Raw genomic sequence first — 25,385 nt, forward strand, 5'->3', positions numbered from 1 at the left:
CAGTATGTGGAAACATTTTTTTTCCTGACACGCTAAAGTTAATGAGAGTTACAAATCCTATTAAACAAATGTTCTTAATGGATTTTGTAAGAAACTATCCAAAAACACTTCAGGCCAATCTGCTGGGGTGGGAAAGGAGGGTGCATGTTGGGGTAGAGAAATACTGAGGGGGAAAGAGTATTTTCAGTCTGAAGGATTGTATTTGATGACCTACTTTAACCACTTAAGTAATGAGTAATTTTGGGGAAAACATTTCAACTCTTTTTTTTTTTTTTTTGAGACAGTCTCGCTCTATCGCCCAAGCTGGAGTGCAGTGGCACGATCTCAGCTCACTGCAACCTCCGCCTCCCAGGCTCAAGCAATTCTCCTGCTTCAGCCTCCGAAGTAGCTGGGATTACAGGCATGTGCCACCACGCCCGGCTAATTTTTGTATTTTTAGTAGAGACGGGGTTTCACCATGTTGGCCAGGCTGGTCTCGAACTCCTGATCTCAGGTAATCCGCCTGTCTTGGCCTCCCAAAGTGCTGGGATTACAGGCGTGAGCCACTGTGCCCGGCCTCAACTCTTTAAATCTCAGGTTTTTGTTTTTGTTATTTGCTAATCTGAAAAATAAGGATAGTGCAGTGGAGCAGTGGCAAATGTTTAACCACTGGCTCTCTAGGGGACAAAAATCTCAGTTTAGTAGCATTTGTTGATTTCCACAGTGTAAATATTCCCACAACAACTAATTTTAAACTATCTACATGACAACACTGAATGAGTACTACTATATAAGCCAGCACCAGCACTCCACTAGGAATATGATGGTTAAATGGAAATGTATATACACAAGCACTTTATACAGTTACACCAGACATCTTTTTACAGTACTAGTCAATAAAACTAATATCGTTCTGTGACATACACATACAAGCTCTTAAATTTTTAGAGAAAATATAAATTGTGTTATGTATATTACAGATGGGAAATTAGATGTTTTAAAACGATGTTCAACAGAAATAAATCTTGGCTGCCCCCAAAATGATCAGAACACTCAATTACACTTAATCTAATAAATTCAGGTTATGTGGCATTGTTTCTATCATTAGTTGGAAAGAGATAACTTATTTCAGGAAAAAAACATTTAACTAAAAATTGCTTGTGTAGCTAACAAGAGATCCCAAAATATTATACACAAAGCAAAACCTGTAGGAATTAAAGGGAGGGAGACTTAAGACAGTTTCAACAATAATAGCTGGGGACTTTATTTTCCACTTTCAACAACATATTGAAGAACTAGACAGAAGACCAGCAGAAATAGAAGACTTGAATAACACTATAAATCAACTATACCTAACAGATACCTCACACCATCCCAACAACAGCAGAATACACATTATTCTCAAGAACACATGGAAAATTTTCTCCCAGGTAGACCATACGTCAGACCACAAAGCAAATCTCAATACATTTTAAAAGATTAAAATTATACAAACTATGTTCTCTGACTACAACGGAGTAAAATCAGAAAATAACAGAAAGAAAACTGGAAAACTCACAAATATATAGAAATTAAACAGTACCCCTAAATAAACAATGAGACAAATGAGAAACCACAAGAAATTAGAAAATACTTTGAGGTGAACATAAATGAGAACACAACATATCAAGATTTATGGGATGAGGTAAGCATAGTGGCTCAAGCCCATAATCCCAGCACTTTGGAGGCTGAGGCAGGAAGATTGCTTGAGCCTGGGAGTTTGAGACCAGCCTGGACAACCCAGTGAGACCCTGTCTCTACAAACAATTTTTAAATATTAGCTGAGGGTGGTGGCACGCACCTGTAGTCCTAGATACTCAGGAGGCTGAGGCAGGAGGATCACTTGAGCCCAGGGAGGTAGAGGCTGCAGTGAGTTATGACTGCACCACTGGCACTCCAGCCTGGGTGACAGAGTGAGATCCTATCTCAAAAAATAATAAATAAATAAATAAAGACTCATGAGGTGCAGTGAAAGCAGTGCTCAGAGGCAAATTTATAGCTGCAAATGCCTGCATTAAAAAAAGAAAAAGATCTCAAATCAGCAAAGTGAAGCTCCACATTAAGAAACTATAGAAACAAAAAATAAAAACAAACCCAAAGCAAGCAGAAAAAAAAGATTGAAGCACAAATGAATGAAATAGAGAACAGAAAAACTACAGAGAAAATCAATGAAACTTAAAATAGGTTCTTTAAAAAGATAAACAAAATTAGCAAACCTTTAGCTACACTGACCAAGGCAAAAAGAGAGAAGACTCAAACTACTAAAACCAGGAATGAAAGCAGGGACATTCCTGCTGACCTTACAGAAATAAATAAGATTATAATAGAATACTAGGACAATTGCATGCCAACAAATTAGAAACCTACATGAAATATACAAACTCTCGGGAATACACAAACTACCAAAACTGAATCAAGGAAAAACAGAAAATATGAGATCTTTAATAAGAGATTGAATCAGCAATGAAAAAACTTCCAGGAAAGAGAAGCCCAGGACTAGATGGCTTCATAATAAATTCTACCCAATGTTTAAAAAATAATTAACACCAATCCTTCAAATTCTTCCAAAAAAATAGAAGAGGAGGAAATTCTTAATTCATTCTCTGAGTCCAGAATTACCCCGATACTAAAATCAGAGTAAGAGATCACATGAAAACTACTGACCAGTATCTCTTAGGAATATAGATGCAAAAATCCTCAACAAAAGATTAGCAAATTAAATCTAGCATTATATTAAAAGAACTACATACCATTATCCCAGGAATACAAAGTGGCTCACCATACACAAAACAATGAAATATACCATTTTAATAAAATGAAGGGAAAAAACCTACACCATCATCTCAGTAGGCATCAAAAACGCATTTGACATGATACAACATTCCTTCATGATAAAAACACTCAATAAACTAGGAACAGAAGGGCATTTCTTCAACCTGTTTTATAAGCATTTGTGTAATGCAGTCTGATTTATATAATCAAAATGGAGTAGCAAACATAGTAGGACTTATTAAATATAAAAGGATGGGCCAGGTGTGGTGGCTCATGACTGTAATCCCAACACTCTGGGAGGCCGAGGCAGGCGGATCGCTTGAGGTCGGGAGTTTGAGATCAGCCTGGCCCACATGGCAAAACCACCGTCTCTACTAAAAATACAAAAATTAGCTGGGCATGGTGGCGCGCACCTGTACTCCCAGTTACTTGGGAGGATGAGGCAGGAGAATCGCTTGAATCTGGGAGGCGGAGGCTGCAGTTAGCTGGGATCATGTCACTGCACTCTAGCCTGGGAGACAGAGCAAGACCCTGTCTCAAACATAAATAATTAAATGAATGAAAATATTATTGTTGGCCCATTTAATGATAAAAATATCATATTAATATAACATGGAAGTACTGTTTTTTTCCTATCATACTGGCAAAGATTAAGAGTGTGCTAAGCTGGGTGTGGCAGCTCACGCCTATAGCCCAGCTACTTGGGACGCTGAGGCAAGATCAGTCTGGGGAACAAAGCAAGACCTTGCCTCTAAAAGAAAAAATATATATGTATATTTTTTGAGAATTTTAAAAACTATTGAAATTCAAGTTTATTTAACAAAAATAACTGAGCTTAAAAAAATAATTGGAACACCTGGTTTACATTTAATTCCAATAAACCCAGATTATGCTGTATTATACCTTTATAGTAAACAGTTTATTTGCAGTGTGTTAGCTGTATAATTATAAGAACCAATAAACTACATCTAAGATGTGCTCTCAAACAGAATTTAAGTTCCAACATTAATATGAAACAAAATATTTATAATTCAGCCATTTAGAGACTGGTTCAATTTTCTTTATTCAGAAAGGCCTATGTAGCTTAATCTGAATCTCGGTTTTACTTATGGGCAAGTTACTTAATTTCTCTAAACCTCAGATCTCTCTCATCTACTGAAGAAGGACTAATAACATCTCCGCCAAAGTATTGTTGTGAGGTTTAAGAAAATGACATTTTATTTGGTGTCTGAAATGTAAACAGGTATTTAATGAGGAATACGTTCTCTCTTCTAATTAGAAGTAATAAGTTTCTATATTAAAACCAACTTCATCTCTGGGGTCTACTTTAGTACCAGCTTAGCCTCAAAGAGGCTAATGAGGTTCATATGTCAGGTTCATATGAGACTAATGAGGTTCATATGTCAGGACCAATCTTCTAGGCCCTTCCTTAGCCAGGTTTATATTCAGCCTAGAATCATCTTAGCCTTTGTTCACACTTTTCCTCCAGAGTGGGCTTCCTAATTCTTTTTTAATGGCACTAGTAAGTTTTGTCAGGAGAGGGCACTGGAGCCCACATTAAGGTCAGCTCTGTGCGGCCTTGTCAGGGGGCAAGGTTAAAAAATTCAATTATAACTTTTGAAAATAGGATATCTGTTTTTAACTACTGAAAGACAGTATGACTTAAAAACTTGACTCAAATATGTTATTTTAGTATCCACATACTGAAAAAGAAATTGAGGAAACTGGCAAGTTTTATCTTCAACATCTGCTTTCAGTTTTAGTGAAGCTTATCCTCACTACTTTCATTCCTCAGATCCATTTCCCAACCTGAAAAACTTATCTGTCCCTTCTCTTCTCTCTTCAGACTCCAGTTAGGGTTCTCTTGTTTAATATTGATAAATTTAAACATTGACTTCTAAAATAAATACTCTTACTTTTGTTTTCTAACAAAATTGTGTATTAAAAATAGATTTTAAAGACTATTTGATAGATTCTTGGGGGCTTGAGATCTTTGGACAGCTCCCAAATTTCTGTCTAATGTTGGCTTTCTGTTCTGCTTCCCTGTGGGATGACTTAAATTAAGTGTATTTAAAATAGAACCTGCGGGCCGTGGATCAGCTGTCAAGAGTTCAAGACCAGCCTGACCAATATGGTGAAACCCCGTCTCTACTAAAATAATAATAATAAAAAAATAGAACTGTTAGGCCAGGCGTGGTGACTCATGCCTGTAATCCCAGCACTTTGAGAGGCTGAAGTTGGGAGAATGACTTGAGCCCAGGAGTTCAATTGAGTTCAAGGAGCCCTTGAGCCCAGTCTGTGCAACATAGGGAGACCCTGTCTCTACAAAAAATTTAGAAATTAGCCAGGTGTGGGGACACATGCCTGTATGGTCCCAGGGACTGGGGAGGCTGAGGTGGGAGAATTGCTTGAGCCCAGGAGGTCAAGGCTGCAGCGAGCTGTGATTGTGCCACTGCATCCAGCCTGGGTGACAGAGCAAATCCTTGTCTCAAAAAAAATTTAAAAAAAAGGAAAAAAATTAGAATCTGTTAACCCTTCAAGTGGCCACACTGAATATTTTTCATTAATTTTAAGTACATTTTCAACAAAGGCAGCTGAATTGGGGAAAATATGGGAAAGTTTGAGGGGGCAGAATAAAACTTAAAAATTGAATCTTGGCTGGATGCAATGACTCAAGCTTATAATCGGCTGGATGCAATGACTCAAGCTTATAATCCTGGCACTTTGGGAGGTGAGATGGAGGTGCGAGAATTGCTCAAGGCCAATTTGAGACCAGCCTGGGCAAACAGCAAAACCCTGACTCTCAAAAAAAAAAAAAAAAAAAAAATAGCTGGGTATGATGGCACACGCACTGTAGTCCTACTCAGGAGGCTGAGGTGGAGGGTTGCTTGAGCACAGTTCAAGGTTACAGTGAGCCATGATTACACCACTGCACTTCAGCCTAAATGAGACCCTGTCTCAAAAACAAAACAAAACCAAGCAAAATTGAATCTCATCATTACAATAAAATTGAGAATCCAAAAGTCTATCCAAGTAAGCATATGAACTTATAATATGAATTTAATATCAGTGAGGAAAATGATGTATTATTTAATAAATAGTACAGAAAACTCATTAACTATTTGGAAAAAACAAACTATACTGTGACCTTACTTCTTAAATCAAAATAAATTTGGTTGGGGCAATGATTTAAATATGAAAAATGCAACCATAAAATATATGCTAGAAAAAAATATGGGTAAATATTTTCAAAAACTTGGAATGAGAAAGACCTTTCTAAACACCTCACAGAACCTACAGTCCATGAGAAAAAAATCCCTAAGAAAATTTTAATGTAAAACTAAATGAAAATAGGCTTAAAAGCAAACAAAAAAAAAACTGGGGAAAAAATATATGCAACAGATGTGATATATAAAGGGGTTTCTCAAATGTATGAAGAATTCTTTCTTATGTATCAATTAAAAATCTCTAGAGCTCAGCTGGGCGTGGTGGCTTATGCCTGTAATCCCAGCACTTCGGGAGGCCAAGGTAGGCGGATCACTTGAGGCCTGGAGTTTGAGAACAGCCTGACCAACGTGAAACCCCATCTCTACTAAAAATACAAAATTAGTTGGGTGTGGTGGTGCGTGCCTGTAATCCCAGATACTCGGAAGGCTGAGGCACGAGACTCGCTTGAACCTGGGAGGTGGAGGTTGCAGTGAGCCGAGATTGTGCCACTGCACTCCAGCCTGGGCGACAGAGTGAAACTCTGTCTCAAAAAAACCAAAAAACAAACAAACAAACAAACAAAAACAACTCTAGAGCTCAATAGCAAAAAGTGAGCTGATGCCATGAAAATAGGCAATTCATAAAAGAAGTGCAATGTCCAAAAATCATATGCGAACATGAATGTAGCTAGTCATCAGGGTAAAAATTAAGATGATTCTTCGTGTATTGGATTGGCAGTGATTATAAGAGTCACAGAAGGCAGACTGATGAGGAAGTAGAGAGTAAGTTGCTCTCCCTGAACTGTGGGTAGGAGTGCAAATCAGTGCAGCATTTCTGGAGGGGAGTTTGGCAATATGTAGGAATTTTTACAAGTTATATACCCTTTGGCCCAGTAATCCCCCTTTATGAATCTACCTGAAGGAGATGATTATCCAAAAGTGAAAATATGTGTGCCCAAGGATGCTTATTGCTGATTTGCTGTTAAAAATCCAGAACACTAAAAACAACCCTAAAATCATCACTAGGAGATGCTATTGTTCCCAATAATCAATACAATTTATTATAATGCTCTGTACTTTATTAGATGTCTATAACATAATGCTGAGGGAAGTATGCAGTATACTTGCTGCTTCCAGGACCCCATGTGTAACATACGCCAGTTATATAAAATTCAGAGAAGTCTAGAAGGATGTTTATCAAAATTTTGAGAGTGGTTTCCACTCGATAGAGGGTTTTAAGGAAATTAAAAAAGAAACTTTTTGATTTGTATTTTTCAGTAACATTGGAATTTAAACAAATAAGTATGCATCATGTTTACAAAGACATTAAAGCTATTTCTAAAAAGAGAAAACATTAAAAATTATCTTCAAATTAATCCTTTATAATTTTATTTTTTAACCAAGTAAAGAGTATGATCTGGTACTCCTTTTGGAGGCTAATCTCTAGATTACCTCCAAGGGAAGTGTTTTTCACATGTGGTCTTGGGTTAACTCTATCAGAATCACCTATGATAATCACCTTTTTTAAATGTAGAGTTCCAGGCTCCCTTCCCTGCCACTACCCTACCCCAACCAAACCCAGTAAGTCAACATATCTGAGGGTGAAGCCCCAACATAGTTCCCAAGCACACCTGGTGACATGTATGTATATTTAAGCCTGTGAATCATTACTCAGGAGAAGAAAAAAGGAAGAGTTAGCACGTTTACCAATGTCATTCATATTTACTTTTTTAGTCATGCTCCCTTGCTTTCTCTCTTTTTGGCTTTCCACCTGTTTTCCCACAATCTGCAGAAGCTGAAATCAAAATGAACTAAGAGCATTAACTATCAGGTGTTTTCGGGATTAAAACACTTAGGAAAACCCACAGAATGGCTGGTATTCATAGCAACCACCAATCCTTTTGTCTCAATTTCTCAACTTACCTTGTACTTGGATTTTTGATGAAGCCAGTGTTTACGAAATTAGGACACAGACATGTTGTTTTGACTCCAGTTATTTGTAAGGCAGCCAGTTCATCTGTCAAAGTTTTATGAAATCCAACAGCAGCAAACTTGCTTGAACTGAAAATAAAGAGAGAGTTTACAAAATAATTCAAGAATTCTGAAATGTCTGCCTGTTTTCCTCAGTTCAGCATGGTCCTCTGCAGAGCAATGTGGGCATTCCCTGAATCTCAGGCCCCAGTCCAGACATACTGCATCAGAGCCCACATTTTACAAGATTCTCAGGTAAATCTGTAAGCACATTAAGGTCTAAGAAGCCCTGACAGAAGATTTACTGCATCTTAGCATCACTTACGGAATAAGAACATTTCCTTAAAAAGCCTTTTAAAGAAAATTAGCAGAGTATTTGTTTTTGTTGTTGTTCCACAAAATTCAATGTCACTATAAGCTGTTCCTTATTTACTTCAAGATGTTCACAGAACTTGCTGAAAACTTTTCCTGGATAAATCCTATTCTTCCTTTAAGTCACAACTTCACTTCCTCAAAGAGGCCCTTCCTAACCCCCAGTCTAAATTATTTTCTCATTATATTGTAATTTTCAGTTTTCTATGATAGTATCTATCTCAGATTTGTAACTGAACATTCATTAGAGAATAAATTTTTTTTTTTTTTTTTTTGAGACAGTCTTGCTCTGTCACCCAGGCTGGAGTGCAGTGGTGCGATCTCTGCTCACTGCAAGCTCCGTCTCCCGGGTTCCCGCCATTCTCCTGCCTCAGCCTCCCGAGTAGCTGGGACTACAGGCGTCCGCCACCATGCTCGGCTAATTTTTTGTATTTTTAGTAGAGATGGAGTTTCACCATGTTAGCCAGGATGGTCTCGATCTCCTGACATTGCGATCTGCCCACCTCGGCCTCCCAAAGTGCTGGCATTACAGGCATGAGCCACCACGCCCGGCCGAGATTAAATTTTTTAAAACATCTGTCTCCCACACCTTTCCTATAAGCTCCATGACTGTTTTGGTCACCAGTGAATCTCCAGGGCCTAGCACAGTGCTTGGCTCTTGGGTGCTCAATGAATATTTGTCAAATGAATGAATCACAATGCAAAGCGTTTATTGTAACAGCTCTTTCATTTGGAAGTAGTAGTGAAATTACTTATTCTAAATGGACATTACTTTCTCAGGTTTTTTTTATTTAAAAAGGGCTTTATTGAGATATAAATTCATATGTCATACAAAGCATTCACTTAATGTATACAATTAAATGGTTTTTGATATATAATTAACTTAAAAGTTGTGGTATAATATATATCATGTAAAATATGTCATTTTAACCATTTTTAAGTGTACAATTCAGTGGCAAAAATTATCAGATAATCTTTTATTCTGTTAAATCTGTATGAATTAGCAATTATACAAAGTAGCTATACATTCTGGCCAGTTAATCTATGCTTTGGAAGACAGAAAGCTGTGGAAATGTGTCTCTTACCTTTTTTAAAAAAGTTTAGGCACATATTGAAGCTGATATGGTTTGGCTGTATCCCCACCCAAATCTCATCAACAATTGTAATCCAAATTGTAATCCCCACATGTTGAGGGAGGGCACTGGTGGGAGGTGACTGGATCATGGGGTCAGTTTTCCCCATGCTGTTCTCGTGATAGTGAGGGAGTTCTCACAAGATCTGATGGTTTTTTTAAGTGTTTGGCAGTTCGTCTCTTGCTCTTACTCTCTCTTGTTCTCTCTCTCTCCTGCTGCCATTTAAGACATGCCTGCTTCCCCTTCCTCTGTAATTGTAAGTTTCCTGAGGCCTCCCCAGCCACGCAGAACTGTGAGTCAATTGAACCTCTTTCCTTTATAAATTGCCCAGTCTTGGGCAGTTATTTATAGCAGGGTGAGAGGGGACTAATACAGAAGGCTTAAAAGAAAGACTGTTAGATTAAATTATATGAAATTAAAAGCTTCTGTATACTGAAAAACAACATAAATAAAAATCATATCTAAAATAGATTACTATGTGCTAGACATTGCCCTCAGTTATTCTGATGCATTTTGGGGTTTTTTGGGGAGTCTTTCTCTGTCACTTAGGCTGGAGTGCAGTGATGCAATCATAGCTCACTTCAACCTAGGAACTTCTGTGCTCAAGCAATCCTATCACCTCAGCCTCCCAAGTAGCTGGGACTACAGGCATGTGCCACAACACTTGAATAATTATTTTACTTTATTGTAGAGATGTGGGTCTCGCTACGTTGCATAGGCTGGTTTCAAACTCCTGGGGTTAAGTCATACTCTTGCCTCAGTCTCTCAAGGCGCTGGGATTATAAGTGTGAGCCACAGTACCTGGCCTATTCTAAATAATTATTTCGTTTAATCTTCATAACACCCCTATAAAATATATTAAGATCCTCATTTACCAAAGAGGAAACTGAGGTAAAGATGGGTTATCAAACTTGCCTGAAGATACAAAACAAAGTAGCAGAATCAGGTTTTACAGGTGGGTAATAAACCAGGTTTATATATGATATACTCTAAACTTTATTAACTCCAAGCAAATTAAGAGGCAAGTGACAAACTGGTAAAGCATTTGCACATATAAGACAAGGATAAGGTTAATATATGGCAACTTTTATAAAGGAATAAGACAATACACTAATAGATAAATGGCTAAAGGGCATTCACGGAAAAATCATAATATAAAAATGCCAGTAGATATAGGCATATAAAAATGATTTACTTTAGGAATAGTTCATATAAAAGTAAAGTAAAACAAGACAGAATTCTTGCCTAGCAGTAATTATAAGGATACGAAATTTTTATCTGAGTTTTTTTTCAATGTACAGATTTTTCACCTCATATAATTGAATCTAGCAATCTTTTCTTTTTAAGCCTTCATTCAATATATGTCAAACTTTCAAAAAAGTGATAAAAAACACTTTCTTTCCACAGCTTTCTATTTTCCAAAGCACAGGTTAACTGGTAGCCTTTTCTGGAAGGCAATTTGGCAAAAGGTATCAAATTCATTAAAAGTATGCCGTGCTCTCAGATCCAGTGTTTATCCCAAGGAAATAATCAATCATGTCTCCAAAGATTAATGTTCAAGGATAGTCCCTGGACTGCAGTTCATTAAAGCAAATAGTTGGGAATAATGTGAAACGTCTGTAGTGGACAGCTGTTGTTTTTTCCCATCAGCATTCGTGTCCCCTTGTTCTGGTAATACCACTGTCACCAAATGCATACAGTGATTGGCTCCAGGCTAGTCTAGTCACTGACCTCTAGAACAAGAACGTTTGAAGCCATTGTTGAAGTGATGTTTTTTTTTTTCCCCTCCTGCTGGACTTGGAATTTAAAGGGTTTAACCCTGGAACTTTTGGTAGATATCTGGCCAACAGAGGAAGACAGCCTGCTTGAGACTTTGATTACAGAACCAAAAAATTCCTCTTTGTGCCTGGGGCAGTTTAAGTTTTTTGTTCCTTGCAACTGAAAGAGTGACAAAATACCAATGATGAGTAAATTGAATAACTAGTGGCACGTATGTGCAGTGGTATCCCACGCAGAAATAGAAAACGATGTTGCACGTAATATATATTTATTAACATATAAATATTATTTTAAATTAAGAGCCAAAATTATAGATTTTTTTAATGCATAACTATATGTTTGCATTTAAAATATCCTTAAAAATTATAACATGCATATCATGATTATTTTGTCAGAGGCGTGTAAACCACAGCAACTCCATCTTAAATAGGAGCTGGGTAAAATAAGGCTGAAACCTACTGGGCTGTATTCCCAGATGGTTAAGGCATTCTAAGTCACAAGATGATACAGGAGGTCAGTACAAAATACAGGTCATAAAGACCTTGCTAATAAAACAGTTTGCAATAAAGGAGCCACCAAAACCAAACCCACCAAAACCAAAATGGCTACAAAAGTGACCTCTGGTTGTCCTCACTGCTACACTCCCACCAGCGCCTAACTGTTCACAAATGCCCTGGCAACGTCAGGAAGTTACCCTATATGGTCTAAAAAGGGGAGGCATGAATAATCCACCCCTTGTTTAGCATATTATCAAAAACTAATCATAAAAATGGGCAACCAGCACCCCTTGGGGCTGCTCTGTCTACGGAGTAGCCATTCTTTTATTCCTTTACTTTCTTAATACGCTTGCTTTCGGCCAGGCATGGTGGCTCACGCCTGTAATCCCGGCACTCTGGGAGGCCAAGGCGGGCGGATCACGAGGTCAGGAGATCGAGACCATCCTGGCTAACACGGTGAAACCCCGTCTCTACTAAAAATACAAAAAATTAGCCAGGCATGGTGATGGGCACCTGTAGTCCCAGCTACTAGGGAGGCTGAGGCAGGAGAATGGCGTGAACCCAGGAGGCAGAGCTTGCAGTGAGCTGAGATCACGCCACTGCACTCCATCATGGACAACAGAGCGAGACTCTGTCTCAAAAATAAATAAATAAATAAACTTTCTTTCACTTTGCACTGTGGACTCACCCTGAATTCTTTCTTCCACGAGATCCAAGAACCCTCTCTTGGGGTCTGCATCGGGACCCCTTTCTGGTAACATCTTTCTGGCAACCACGAAGGGACTAAAGTGCAGAAACCCTGACCCTATGGCTACCTTTGGGTAAGTGTTGAGGTCCTGTAACATATTTCTGGCAGACCATAGAGGTACAATACTGAAGAGACCCCTGACCCAAAGGAAAATCATCGGGGCACACCAGTGGGCTGACTTTGAGTAAGTGGGGTGCCTACACCTGGGTAAAGAATGGGATTGGGTTAGAGGCCCAACTTAGGGGAGTTAGAGTCTCTCCTAAGACAGAGTGGGTTACAGGTCCTTCTTAATAAAAGGCAAGGGCACTTGACCGACGTCAAGTTAGAGTCCTGACTTAGGAGGGTTAGAGTCCCTTCTAAGATTTAGGAGGTTAGGCCAGGTGCAGTGGCTCACACCTGTAATCCCAGTACTTTGGGCGGCCAAGACGGGTGGATCACTTGAGGTGAGGAGTTCGAGACCAGCTTGGCCAACACGGTGAAACCCGGTCTCTACTAAAAATACAAAAATTAGCCAGGCATGGTGATGCGTGCCTGTAATTCCAGCTACTCAGGACGCTGAGGCAGGAGAATTGCTTGAACCCAGGAGGCCGAGGTTGCAGTGAGCCGAGATTGCGCTGCTGTACTCCAGCCTCGCCAACAGAGCGAGACTCCATCTCAAAAATAAAATAAAATAAAATAATAAATAAAATAAATAAGACTTAGGGGGTTAGAGGACCCTCTCAGTAAAGTCCCTGTCAGCTAAGAACAGGTTCGGCACTATGGGATGTTAACTGCCGTTCCCTTTGGATTAATCTGCCTTTGTACTCTTTGCTGATGGCTATGGGTGACAGGGTTAGGCATGCACAGGACCGTGGGACATAGGGAGCTTTTTCCTCCCTAAAAGGGGAAACTTGAGAGCTGATAGGATTGCTGGAAAAGATCCCTGCTCAACCAACAGCAGCAGCCTGAAATTTTCAGTGTCGCTGCAATAGGTGGGTCTTTCTCTGGCCTCCCTGATCATTTTGCCTTCCCCACCCTGCCACAGGCAATACTTTCCATCTCTACTTTTCCTTTCCCTTTCTTATCTTTTCTATTACTCAGGGCGACCTTCTTGCCTAGAGACCACATGCTGAAATTCTAAGTCAGAGGTTGGATTAAAGATGATGGGGCCCAACTGGGGGTAAATTTAAGCCTTGCCAGTTTGATATTGGGTGCTAAGCAGAGCAGTTAATGTCTACGTTTTATCATGCATATTTTGCTCTGGCCAAAATGAAAAAAAAAAAAATTTTCCTTTATGATGCAGCTTGGTCCCCGGGGAGATGGTGCCACAAGCCCGATCACTAGGGCTGCTCAGGGAAAAGGAACCCAGAAGCCTGGCCTGCCAGCAAAAGGCTAAGAATTTGTTACCAGTTAGATTTTTAGCTTCTCTCTCTGTGCAAACAGTTGAATGAATGGAAAAAAAAAATCAGTGTTTATCTCCTCTGTAAAGACTTAATTAATGCGAAAAAGAATTCTAAGGCTAGTCTTTAGCTGGTGTATTTTGTGCTATGAATTCGTTTTTCCGTGTAGAGGCGTAGTTCGGGATAAAACATGGGCTTAGAACACCTGTAAGCCCGCTTTTCAAGACGACCCAGCAAGCTGGTTAGTAACAAACTTGGTTGCAGGTCCCTGAAACAAACAAAAAACCCGATGAAGTCTCCACCTTGTTTCATGTGCTTGGGAGCTTGACCTTTTAACCGCATGGCAGTACCTTCTCTTGGGCTCTGTCGTCCAGGGAACAAGAATTTTAAAGTTCATGTCATAGCCAGCTCTGAAAATCATATTAAATAGTTAAAAGCCTTTGCAAGCTCAAAATTAACTAATCTAGACTCCTTCTGAGAAAAGAAATGGACACTGACCAGTCCTGTAGCTCAGGAGCCAAGGTTTTGCACTTTCACAGTGGTAGTCTAGGTTCAATTCCCCACCTAGGAAGTAAGTCGTTACTGATTTAATATATGTGTGACCCTGTCCTCTTCTCCATGGACTGTCTTCAATTTTCCTTCCTCTAAGCACCTAGGAGTTTACCTTTGGTAAAGTTCAGAAGCTGGAAATATTGGCCGCTTGGCATGGCTAAAGTCGGGTAATAAGAGTTCTGAAAGGATTTCTTCTTTAGAGAGTACTATGGTTAAAACTCAGCTTAATTAAAAGTGGAACAAGCTATAGATATATTTAAAAGGCCTTTATGTTTTTCTCTTCTTGAAGCTTGTTTTGCTGGAAAAAGGTTTTTTCTTCTCAGTCAACTGAATTATTTTTCTTTGTTTTTTTTTGTTTGTTTGTTTGTTTTGTCTTGTTACTATTAATGCTCACATGAAAGGCCCGTAGATAACTTCTGGTAGCTTGGGACTACTTGGGAAAAACAAAGGCGGCACCACAGACCCAGTTTTGGGAGAAAAAAAAGAAAAAAAAACCCTCTGCTTTCCTCATGAAACCCCAAGAATTAAAAGCAGATAGATTCCTCTCAAAATCAAAGGCTCTGTTCTGTTTTGCATTGTGTTATCTGACGGTTTTGAGTTTGGGGGAGGGGGGGTATCCGCAATTACTTTGCATTATGAGAGAGCTTTGGTGTGTAATAACTAGGTAGGAAATGTACTGTAAGGGGTGGCTAATAGAAGTTATGGAGGGATACTTGACTCTGCACACTTGGATCAGAGAAGCATGCTCTTGGCCACCTGGAAGATAAGGCAACATCCTCACCCCTCACTGGGAGATGAGACTCTCATGAGGATGGGCTGATTGCAAAATGGGCTGATTGGCTTTGGGTTGCCTTGCAGTGAAATTCACAGTCGGTAAAAGCACTGCATTGTCTTCTCCCGTAGTATTTCCCTCCTTTTGGGGATTCAGGATCCAAAAAAAATGGCACCTTTAATTTTGGAGATCTGTCTGCCTTCAGCTGCTTATTTGCTACTTGTTTAGCCCTAGAAACACATGCTCTCCTGGCCCTGTTCCTCCAAGGGCTCCACCCTGAAACCAGTCACCCAATTAAGAAACTGGCAAATGGTGGGGCAAGGTGGCTCATGCCTGTAATCCCAGTACTTTGGGAGGCTGAGGTGGGCGGATCACTTGAGGTCAGGAGTTCAAGACCAGCCTGGCCAACATGGGGAAAACCCGTCTCTACTAAAAATAAAAAAATTAGCTGGGTGTGGTGGTGGGCGCCTGTAATCCCAGCTACTCAGGAGGCTGAGGCATGAGAATCACTTGAACCTGGGAGGCAGAGGTTGCAGTGAGCCAAGATCATGCCACTGCACTCCAGCCTGGGTGACAAGAGTGAAACTCTGTCTCAAAAAAAAAAAAGAAAAAAAAAAAGAAACTGGCAAATGAAAAACTGTATAAGTGCTGAATCTTCTGTCTATTTATAGTGCATGTTTATATATTACAAAGCTCTAATTAATTGACTTAGAAAAATAAGTGCATAAATCAAATATTTTGTCAGAAAAATAGAAACTTTAATGCCTTTTTGTTCATGTGACTTTAGTAATCTTTTGAAAATAAAGACAGTTTTAAAGTTTATTGGTAAAATAAAATGTCTTAAAAATGTAGACATTTGGTCTAAATTAAGGTCAGATATCAGATTTGCTAAATGCTTTAAGGACAAATTGTTTCTTTAACTTTTGAAAACTGTTCTATTTACCTACCTTAAAGCCATCAGATTCTAGATAAGGCCTCCACGATGTGTGGAATTAGCCATGCCCCATGGCTATGCTGGAGAATCAGCCCTTATCTGCATGTCTGCCTGGTGTGTCCTAGACTAGGCTCCACACCTGGTACATAATTAAAATCCCTTACTTAACCAACGTTTTCATCAAAAATAAAAGTTGCTAGAAGTTAGCATTGTAACATGTAATTAAGACTACTGAAGAAACAGTTTTACATGCAAGGTGTATAAAAACGGTGAAATGTGTTTTTGGTAAAAAAAAAAAAAATTATAAGAAGAAGCATGGGAATGTGGATTATTTTCTGCCTAGATTAAAGTGTTAAAGGATTGTGTTAAGTGGAAAGAAAAAAAAAAAGATTTAAAGAAGTTGTGGAAGGTTTTTTTTAGATGGAGTTTTGTTCTTGTTGCCCAGGCTGGAGTGCAATGGCGTGATCTTGACTCACCACAACCTCTGCTTCCCGGGTTCAAGCAATTCTTCTGTCTCAGCCTCCCAAGTAGCTGGGATTACCGGCATGTGCCATCATGCCTGGCTAATTTTGTATTTTTAGTAGAGACAGGGTTTCTCCCTGTTGATCAGGCTGGTCTCGAACTCCCGACCTCAGGTGATCCACCCATCTTGGCCTCCCAAAGTGTTGGGATATACAGGCGTGCGCCACTGCACCTGGCCTTCGTGGAAGGTTTATAATAATTAATTGTAAGAAATTCTGTGTATGAACATATTGGCTAAAGTTAAAGGGGTATTATTCAGTTTTTCCATAAATTAAACATTGGAATAAAAGCACAACAGGTTTTTCTTAGAGGACTTATCTGCTCTTTCACAAAAAACTGTAAAGGGTTATAAAGGTTTATAAAATCTTACCTTATGATTAAACATTAAAATTGGGTAAATATGTCTCTAAGGTTTTATTAAAAATTGGGTTTAACATTAATAATACATTAACGTAAAGGTGAAATTTCGCTTATTTGGTATAAAAATCATCCAGGAAGCATTCTCAAATATGAAACAGTGTTTTGCTTTCTTTGGACTATATTTGTATAAATATGTTATTGGTATATGTTCCAAAGTTATAAGAAACTCCTTTATTTCTAATATGACTTAGTGTATGTTACTAATAATTATAACAGTTATGTAAAATTTTGTGTGCCACAAAAGTAACCAAATTTCCTTATCAATTGTGGCTTTAATAGTGGCTGTCCTAAAGCTTTTTATCATCCACAGACAATTGTCTTGTTTTAATCCTCTTTAAAAGGTGGTTTATATAATCAACTATAGAACTCTAGCAGGTGTTCTTAAATGCAGGTTTCTAACAATTTTAGAAATTGTAACATTAAAATAAAGAAAACAACTTTCAAAACTCTCATAAAAAGCTGGAATGTTCATGAATAACAAGTAGAACAGGAGTTAACTGAATTAACTGAACCAATAGAAAACTGAAGTAATTTTTTTAACTTTGCTTAAAATATTGCTGATCTTTTGTTTTATTTTTTAAAGGAAACTTCTTTTAAGCTATTTACAGCTTGCAGCAATTAAGTAAAATATACTCCTATGAACAAAATTTGAAACATATTTGTTTCTCGCTATCTGATTACTCCAGAATGGAAACTAATTGTAAGTATTCTTAACTTATGGCAATATAGTTGTTTGCATGGAGTGCAACAAAAATCTGTTTTCTTTTGTAACGGGACACTATTGGAGAAATTGGTTATTTTACCAAGGCTTTGACTGGAATGGTGTGCTTTCCTTTAAAGAATCAAACTTGACTTGTGAAGCCAATAAAAGCCCTATGGGAAACTGGCCTCATACTTTGCCTACACAGTCCCTGTACAGGGTTTCTGATCTATGGTAAGTAAAGAATGTCACTTTCTCACAGGTCCAGGAGGGCCAAGTTAACTTGGGACCTCGAAAGAAACGTGTTTTACCCAACTCATAGGTATTTAAGGGTACAAACCCATGGCAGGGCTCAGCTTTAAAAAAGTCTTACCTGAGATTCCTTATAAAACAGAGTTCCATCAAAGCCAATTAAAAAGCCTATGTGAAAAATAATTATTCTCGCTGCACTTTATACAATCAGGCCACGTATAATAAAGCAAATCAGTCTTACCATAATTTGTCTTTAATAAAAATGGGAAACTGGAGAGAGAATATTATATTTCAAGAACTATAGTACACTTGTTATTAAATTCTAGTCTCCATTGTTTTTAAGTTTGTTTCTGCAATTTAGGCTAACCCTGTTTATTCTTGTAAACCAACCAGGGATCTCTAACTGCTGCTCAGAAGAAACAAGAGGGATGGGTAATGTAAAATTCTAGGCACATTGCAATCAGCTAGCAACCCCATATCAGCTTGGTCTCAACAGTTGCCCAGTTCATGGAAAGCCTTCTAATTTAGTTTACTTGGAATAACTTTACTTATTTTGCTTTACTCTTATGGAATATATTGCTATTATACCCTTTGTGTAGGAACACAGGACAGGCTTACTAAATGTTTTCTTAAACTAAACACTTATTAATCTCCCAGATAACACCTCTTGTCAAAACTCAAGAGTCAGCCGGGCATGGTGGCTCATGCCTGTAATCCCAGCACTTTGGGAGGCAGAGGCGGGCGGATCACGAGGTCAGGAGGTCAAGACCATCCTGGCTAACACGGTGAAATCCCGTCTCTACTAAAAATACAAAAAATTAGCCAGGTGTGGTGGCAGGCGCCTGTAGTCCCAGCTACTCAGGAGGCTGAGGCAGGAGAATGGTGTGAACCCGGGAGGCAGAGTTTGCAGTGAGCTGAGATCGCGCCACTGCACTCCAGCCTGGGTGATAGAGCGAGACTCCATCTCAAAAAAACAAAAAACAAAATACAAACAAACAAAAAACTCAAGAGTCATGAATGGCCCTCGCCATACTGATGCTTTCTGACTAAGCTCCTCTCTACCCTGAACACAAGAGACTCTAATAGTTAGGCAGGAATATCATGGCCCCATTCAGCCTGAAGAAGTTACAAAAGATGGATTTTCATCCGTCTGCAACTCTTAGGATTAAGGGTTCTCTTATAAAAGGGAAAGGGGAAATGTCAGAGGCATGTGAACTAGAACAACTCCATCTTGAATAGGAGCTGGGTAAAATGAGGCTGAAACCTACTGGACTGCATTCCCAGACTGTTAACGCATTCTAAGTCACAGTATTAAGTCAGCACAAAACACAGGTCATAAAGACCTCGCTGATAAAACAGGTTACGGTAAAGGAGCTGGGCAAAACCCACTAAAACCAAAATGGCCACAAGAGTGACCTCTGGTCGTTCTCACTGCTACACTCCCACCAGCGCATAACAGTTTACAAATGCCATGGCAACGTCAGGAAGTTACCCTACATGGTCTAAAAAGGGGAGGCATGAATAACAAACCGTTTGTTTAGCAGATCATCAAGAAATAACCATAAAAATGGGCAACCAGCAGCCCTTAGGGCTGCTCTGTCTATGGGGTAGCCATTCTTTTATTCCTTTACTTTCTTAATAAACTTGCTTTCACTTTGCACTGTGGACTCACCCTGAATTCTTTCTTGCACGAGATCCAAGAACCCTCTCTTGGGGTCTGGATCGGGACTCCTTTCCAGTAACATTTCTGCATCGTGAAACTATCCATAAATTTAGTTTTTTCTTTTACTAAACCATATTTTCTGATTTTACTTAAGTGACCAAAAATGCTAGAATATATTGAAACTCAGAGTTAATGATCTTGCGTGTGTAAAAGGAATAACGTATTTTTCAACTTTAGGGTGAACCTATATATAGAAAGGCATATATATATATGAAAGCTAAAAGTGAGTAGATTTTTGCCCCCTGTATTTTGTAACATTACATCAAATTCCTTCTTATTAGAAATAGTCTAAATTATTCAGATGTCTTGGAGGGCTGAAAAAAATAGTCTGAATTAGTACTTCTTATTCCAAATTCTTCTTTTTTTTTTCTTTTTGTGTTGAGGTCTTACTTTGTTGCCCAGGCTGGAGTGCAGTGGTGAAATCATGGTTCACTGCTGCCTTCAATTCCTGGGCTCAAGCAATCCTCCCACCTCAGCCTCCTGCGTAGCTGGGACTACAAGCATGCACCACCACACTTAGCTAATTTAAAATATTTTTTGTAGAGATGAGATCTTGCTATGTTACCCAAGCTATTCTTGAACTCCTGAGCTCAAGCGATCCTCCTGCCTTGGCCTCCCAAAGCCTGGGGGATTACAGGTGTCAGTCACCATGCCTGGCCCAGATTTTTCTTTTAAATAACATTTTATTACAAGCTAATGTTCAGGACTCAGTTTTACTGAGCATTCCCATACTGGCAACTTTTCATGCTTATAAATTGGCTATTTGGGTTGACAGAATATATTAGCTAGCCAATTGTTTTCTTTTAAAAATCAAAATACTTGTGAACAAATTACTTAGCAAGCAGCAAAAAACATTTCAGAATAGAATCAAAAGCTTCACCCTCCTCCACCATAAATCCAATTCTTTTATCTTGCATTCTTCATATTAATTATTAAAACTGTTGAACCATAACTCTGAAAAGAAATTAAAATATTTTTTCCTAAGATAGGCTACTAGAACTAGAATAGATTATTTTCTGTGGCTTTAGTAACTCAGGACAATGATAGGTGAGGGCTGAATTACAGGGAAAAGGATCAATAATCTTATTTCCCCTCTCATTTCATCCCAAAAACTAGGCGTCAGAGCATATACGATGAATTCCACTGGGGCAAAGCATTCTGGAAGCTAAAATTAGAGGTGGGAACTCCCTGTTTTGTGTGAATAACAGGAAGTGGAATTGAAATGTAATGCCAACAGGCAACCTCCTGTTATTGAACACTTGCAGGATTTCAGACTTTATGCTAAGCGCAATACATTGTACGATTTAAACCTTACAGCATTCTAATAAGTTAGATATTATTATTATTATTATTATTTTTTGAGACAAAGTCTCGCTCTGTTGCCAGGCTGGAGTGCAGTGGCACAATCTCAACTCACTGCAACCTCCGCCTCCCAGGTTCAAGCGATTCCCCTGCCTCAGCCTCCCGACTAGCTGGGACTACAGGCACACACCACACGCCCAGCTAATTTTTTTTGTATTTTTTAGTAGAGACGGGGTTTCACCATGTTGGCCAGGATGGTCTCAATCTCTTGACCCCATGATCTGCTTGCCTCGGCCTCCCAAAGTGCTGGGATTACAGGCGTGAGCCACCGCGCCTGGCCTAGATATTATTATTAACCTATTTTATGGATGAGGGAAATGAAGCACAGAGTAGAGTAACTTGCCTAAGGTCACACAGCTGGTGAGTGATTGAGTCAAGATTCATAATGCCATTATAAATGACATTATGTCATTCGTAAATAATATTTTTACTGGAAACAACCCAAATGTTCATAAATAATAGAATGGACAAATAAATTGTTGTCTGGTCACATGATACAACACTATGCAGCCAGAAAATGATCACACTATAGCTGCTAACCACAACACGGATAAATCTCACAAATACAGTGTGATTCCATGGACATAAAGATCAAAAATAGGCAAAATTAATCTAAGGTGTTGTAAGTCAACATAGTGGTTACCTTTGGGAAGGAAGGAGACACTGGTGATTGGGAAGGGTTCCAAGAGCGAGTCCTGGGGTCCTGTAATGTTCTATTTTTTTGACCTGCATGGTAGTTAAATGGATGTATCCACTTTGTAGTAACTCATTGAGCTGCACACTTATGACTTCTTCATTCTTATAAATGTATGTCACGTGTCAATAAAAAAGGTTTAAATGTTTACAAAAGCAGTATCTCAGTTTAATTGCCCAATTATTAATAACAATATCTGATAAACACTGCTTTCTGCTGGCAGTAATCTTTAGCACATGTCTGCGAAAGTCCTATCATTGATTAGATGCTGAGCAAAAACCACAGCTGGCTGAGTTGAAGATAACTGTGGCCAGTAAGGATCACAGACTGCAGTAGCTCAGGCCAGTGATAGCTGAGGATTCTGAAGACGAGTTCTCTAAGGGCTAGCAAAGCACAGCTCTGTTACGAAGCTGGAAGCGTACAAACCCCTTGTGTGGTTGCAACCCTGCATGTTAGCCCAAATGGCACCCTTGTGTGGTTTCTTAAAAGCCACTTCTCGGCTGGGCGAGGTGGCTCACACCTGTAATCTCAGCACTTTGGTAGGCCGAGGCGGGTGGATAACGAGGTCAGGAGATCCAGACCATCCTGGCTAACACGGTGAAACCCCATTTCTACTAAAAATACAAAAACAAAATTAGCCGGGCGTGGTGGCGGGTGCCTGTAGTCCCAGCTACATGGGAGGCTGAGGCAGGAGAATCGCTTGAACCTGGGAGGCAGAGGTTGCAGTGAGCCAAGATCGCGCCACTGCACTCAAGCCTGGTGACAGTGCGAGACTGTCTTAAAAAAAAAAAAGCCGGCTGGGCGCGGTGGCCTACGCCTGTAATCCCAGCACTTTGGGAGGCAGAGGCGGGCGGATCACGAGGTCAGGAGATCGAGACCATCCTGGATAACACAGTGAAACCCCGTCTCTACTAAAAATACAAAAAATTAGCCGGGCATGGTGGCGGGCGCCTGTAGTCCCAGCTACTCGGGAGGCTGAGGCAGGAGAATGGCCTGAACCCGGGAGGCAGAGGTTGCAGTGAGCCGAGATTGTGCCACTGCACTCCAGCCTGGGCGACAGAGCGAGACTCTGTCTCAAAAAAAAAAAAAAAAAAAAAGCCACTTCTCTCCTCAAGCAATTTTACTTCCATCTGCTAGAAAAATCCTTCAAGTCTAAAAGGACTCGAATGTGAATATAGCATGGTAGAATTGTGTAGTGCACAATCTGCACAACTGTGTGTGTCATCCCTGTTTTGACAGTACCTTATGAAAACCTTTATTTCTGCTGAAAACATCACCACTTATCATGAAGATAAATTTGTTTCTCACAAAAAGCACATTTTTCTCTTGGTTTTCAATGCGAAACACACAGTTAAACAGAATGAAGGCAGAACCCAAAGAGTTATAGTGTTCATTGTGCAAACAGAAGAAGCAGCATGACAGGGCTCACTGCCCTGCTGGGTTCTCTGATCCTCTTTGCCTATCTCAGTGCCTGGCAACTAAGATAAGAGGCTGGGGGTGAGCTAGGAGGGTGTGGTGCAGTAGTTGCGGGGGCTGGGATTGCGGGAGGGGGATAGCACCTGTAAATATCTTTCATCAAGGAAGTGAAATAAATGTCATATTTTATTAGCCCTTGATGGCTGGGGGTAATCACCTAACTTAAACTGGCTCTAAAAGAGACAATATACAATCTTGACACCATAGGTCTGTTCTGTGACTGCTTCACCAGTTATTTCATCTTTTTTTGGAAAATTCAGTCCAAGTCTATATATAATCTATCTATTTACTTATTTATTTATTTATTTTTGAGACACGGTCTCACTCTGTTGCCTAGGCTGGAGTGCAGTGGCATGATCTCAGCTCACTGCAACCTCTGCCTCCCAGGTTCAAGCAGTTCTCCTGCCTCAGCCTCGTGAGTAGCTGGGACTACAGGTGTATGCCAACACGCCCAGCTAATTTTTGTATTTTTTGGTAGAGATGGGGGTTTCACTGTGTTGGCCAGGCTGGTCTCGAACTCCTGACCCCAGGTGATCTACCCTCCTTGGCCTCCCAAAATGCTGGGATTACAGGCATGAGCCACCATGCCCAGCCCCAAGTCTGTATTTATTTTTAAAACTATTAGAAAACTAATATATGAAAATATATGTTCAGAAAAAAAAGAGAAAGAAGGAAAGGAAGGAAGAAAGGAAAAAAATATAGATGAGCAAAAAGAACAAAATATAAATCCCTTAATTACTTGTCTTGCCATTACCTAAGAATAACCACTTTTTAGGTGTGATTTAGGTGTTATATATCCTTGCAAATGCAAGTTGAATAAAAACAAATTACCCACCTATGCCTGTGTCTACATATTTGCACACATATCTATAGCTACATATACAACTATATCCATGTTTTTAGAATTTAGATATTTAATTCCAAAGGAGAAAACAAATTTGAGCATTATATTATATATGCAAATATATTTACACAATCATCATTAAACATTTTAAAAGTTCTTATTTGCTGAAACATACAATAAGTATTCAATAAAACATAAAATACAGCCAAGAATTGGTAAGGTGTGTGTAACCAGTAGAATCATCCTAGATGCAGTGGCCTCACTGATCTCCCCAGTAGAGTATAGGGTCACTGTGAACTGCTATTTCAAGTTTTTCAGTTATTCCAAGAGCATAGTTTTTTAAGTGGATAACCATTACAATTTTTTTAAAAAACAATTCCCTTGTTTGGATTCTTTTAATGTTTAAAATCCCACTATTAGAAAACTAATATTTGAAAATATATGTTCAGAAAAAAAAAAGAAAGAGAAAAAAGGAAAGAAAGGAAGGAAGAAAGAAAGAAAATACAGATGAGCAAAAAGAACAAAATAAAGAGCACTTAATTACTTGTCATTACCTAAGAATAACCACTTTTTAGGTGTGATGAGAATAAAACAGTTTGTTATATATCCTTGCAAATGCAAGTTGTATAAAAACAAATCACTGGGCTGGGCGTGGTGGCTCACGCCTGTAATCCCAGCACTTTGGGAGGCCAAGGCGGGCAGATCACGAGGTCAGGAGATCAAGACCACCCTGGCTAACATGGTGAAACCCTGTCTCTACTAAAAATACAAAAAAAGTAGCTGGGCGTGGTGGCAGGCACCTGTAGTCCCAGCTATTTGGGAGACTGAGGCAGGAGAATGGCATGAACCCGGGAGGTGGAGCTTGCAGTGAGCCGAGATCGCGCCGCTGCACTCCAGCCTGGGCGACAGAGCCAGATTCCGTCTCAAAAAAAAAAAAAAAAAAAAAATCACCCACCTATGACTAATATTCTCTCTCTCTCACTCTGATTTCATTTCTGCAAAAATTTACCCATTTTTATTAATATTAAAAATTATTAATATTAAATTTTGTTACAAATGTTAATAATTAATACTAATTATTGTTCTTGTGTAATTTCTTGCTGTTAAAAGAGATGAGAAATGTTTTAAAAGTGGTTGGCTCATAACTGAATATATTTCCGGCTGCCACCTCTAGCAGGGTCCTCTAGAAGGGGATTAATGATTGATAATGCTGTTAGACAAGAGACTTTGTGCAACTCTTTCTGCTTATTTTTTGACAA

At 39.2% G+C, this 25,385-nt stretch overlaps 1 protein-coding gene across 1 annotated transcript in view; it reads right to left on the reverse strand.

Annotated features, from left to right (window-relative positions):
- The window catches only part of HSD17B11 (hydroxysteroid 17-beta dehydrogenase 11), a 50,213-nt gene that overhangs the window by 6,778 nt on the left and 18,050 nt on the right, over positions 1–25,385 (reverse strand). Inside the window, 1 exon segment of the mRNA NM_001134219.1 lies at positions 7,920–8,057. Coding sequence (NP_001127691.1) covers positions 7,920–8,057 — 138 coding nt within the window.

Source organism: Pongo abelii, chromosome 3 (assembly GCF_028885655.2).
Source record: "Pongo abelii isolate AG06213 chromosome 3, NHGRI_mPonAbe1-v2.0_pri, whole genome shotgun sequence".
NCBI classification, from domain to species: Eukaryota; Metazoa; Chordata; class Mammalia; order Primates; family Hominidae; genus Pongo; species Pongo abelii.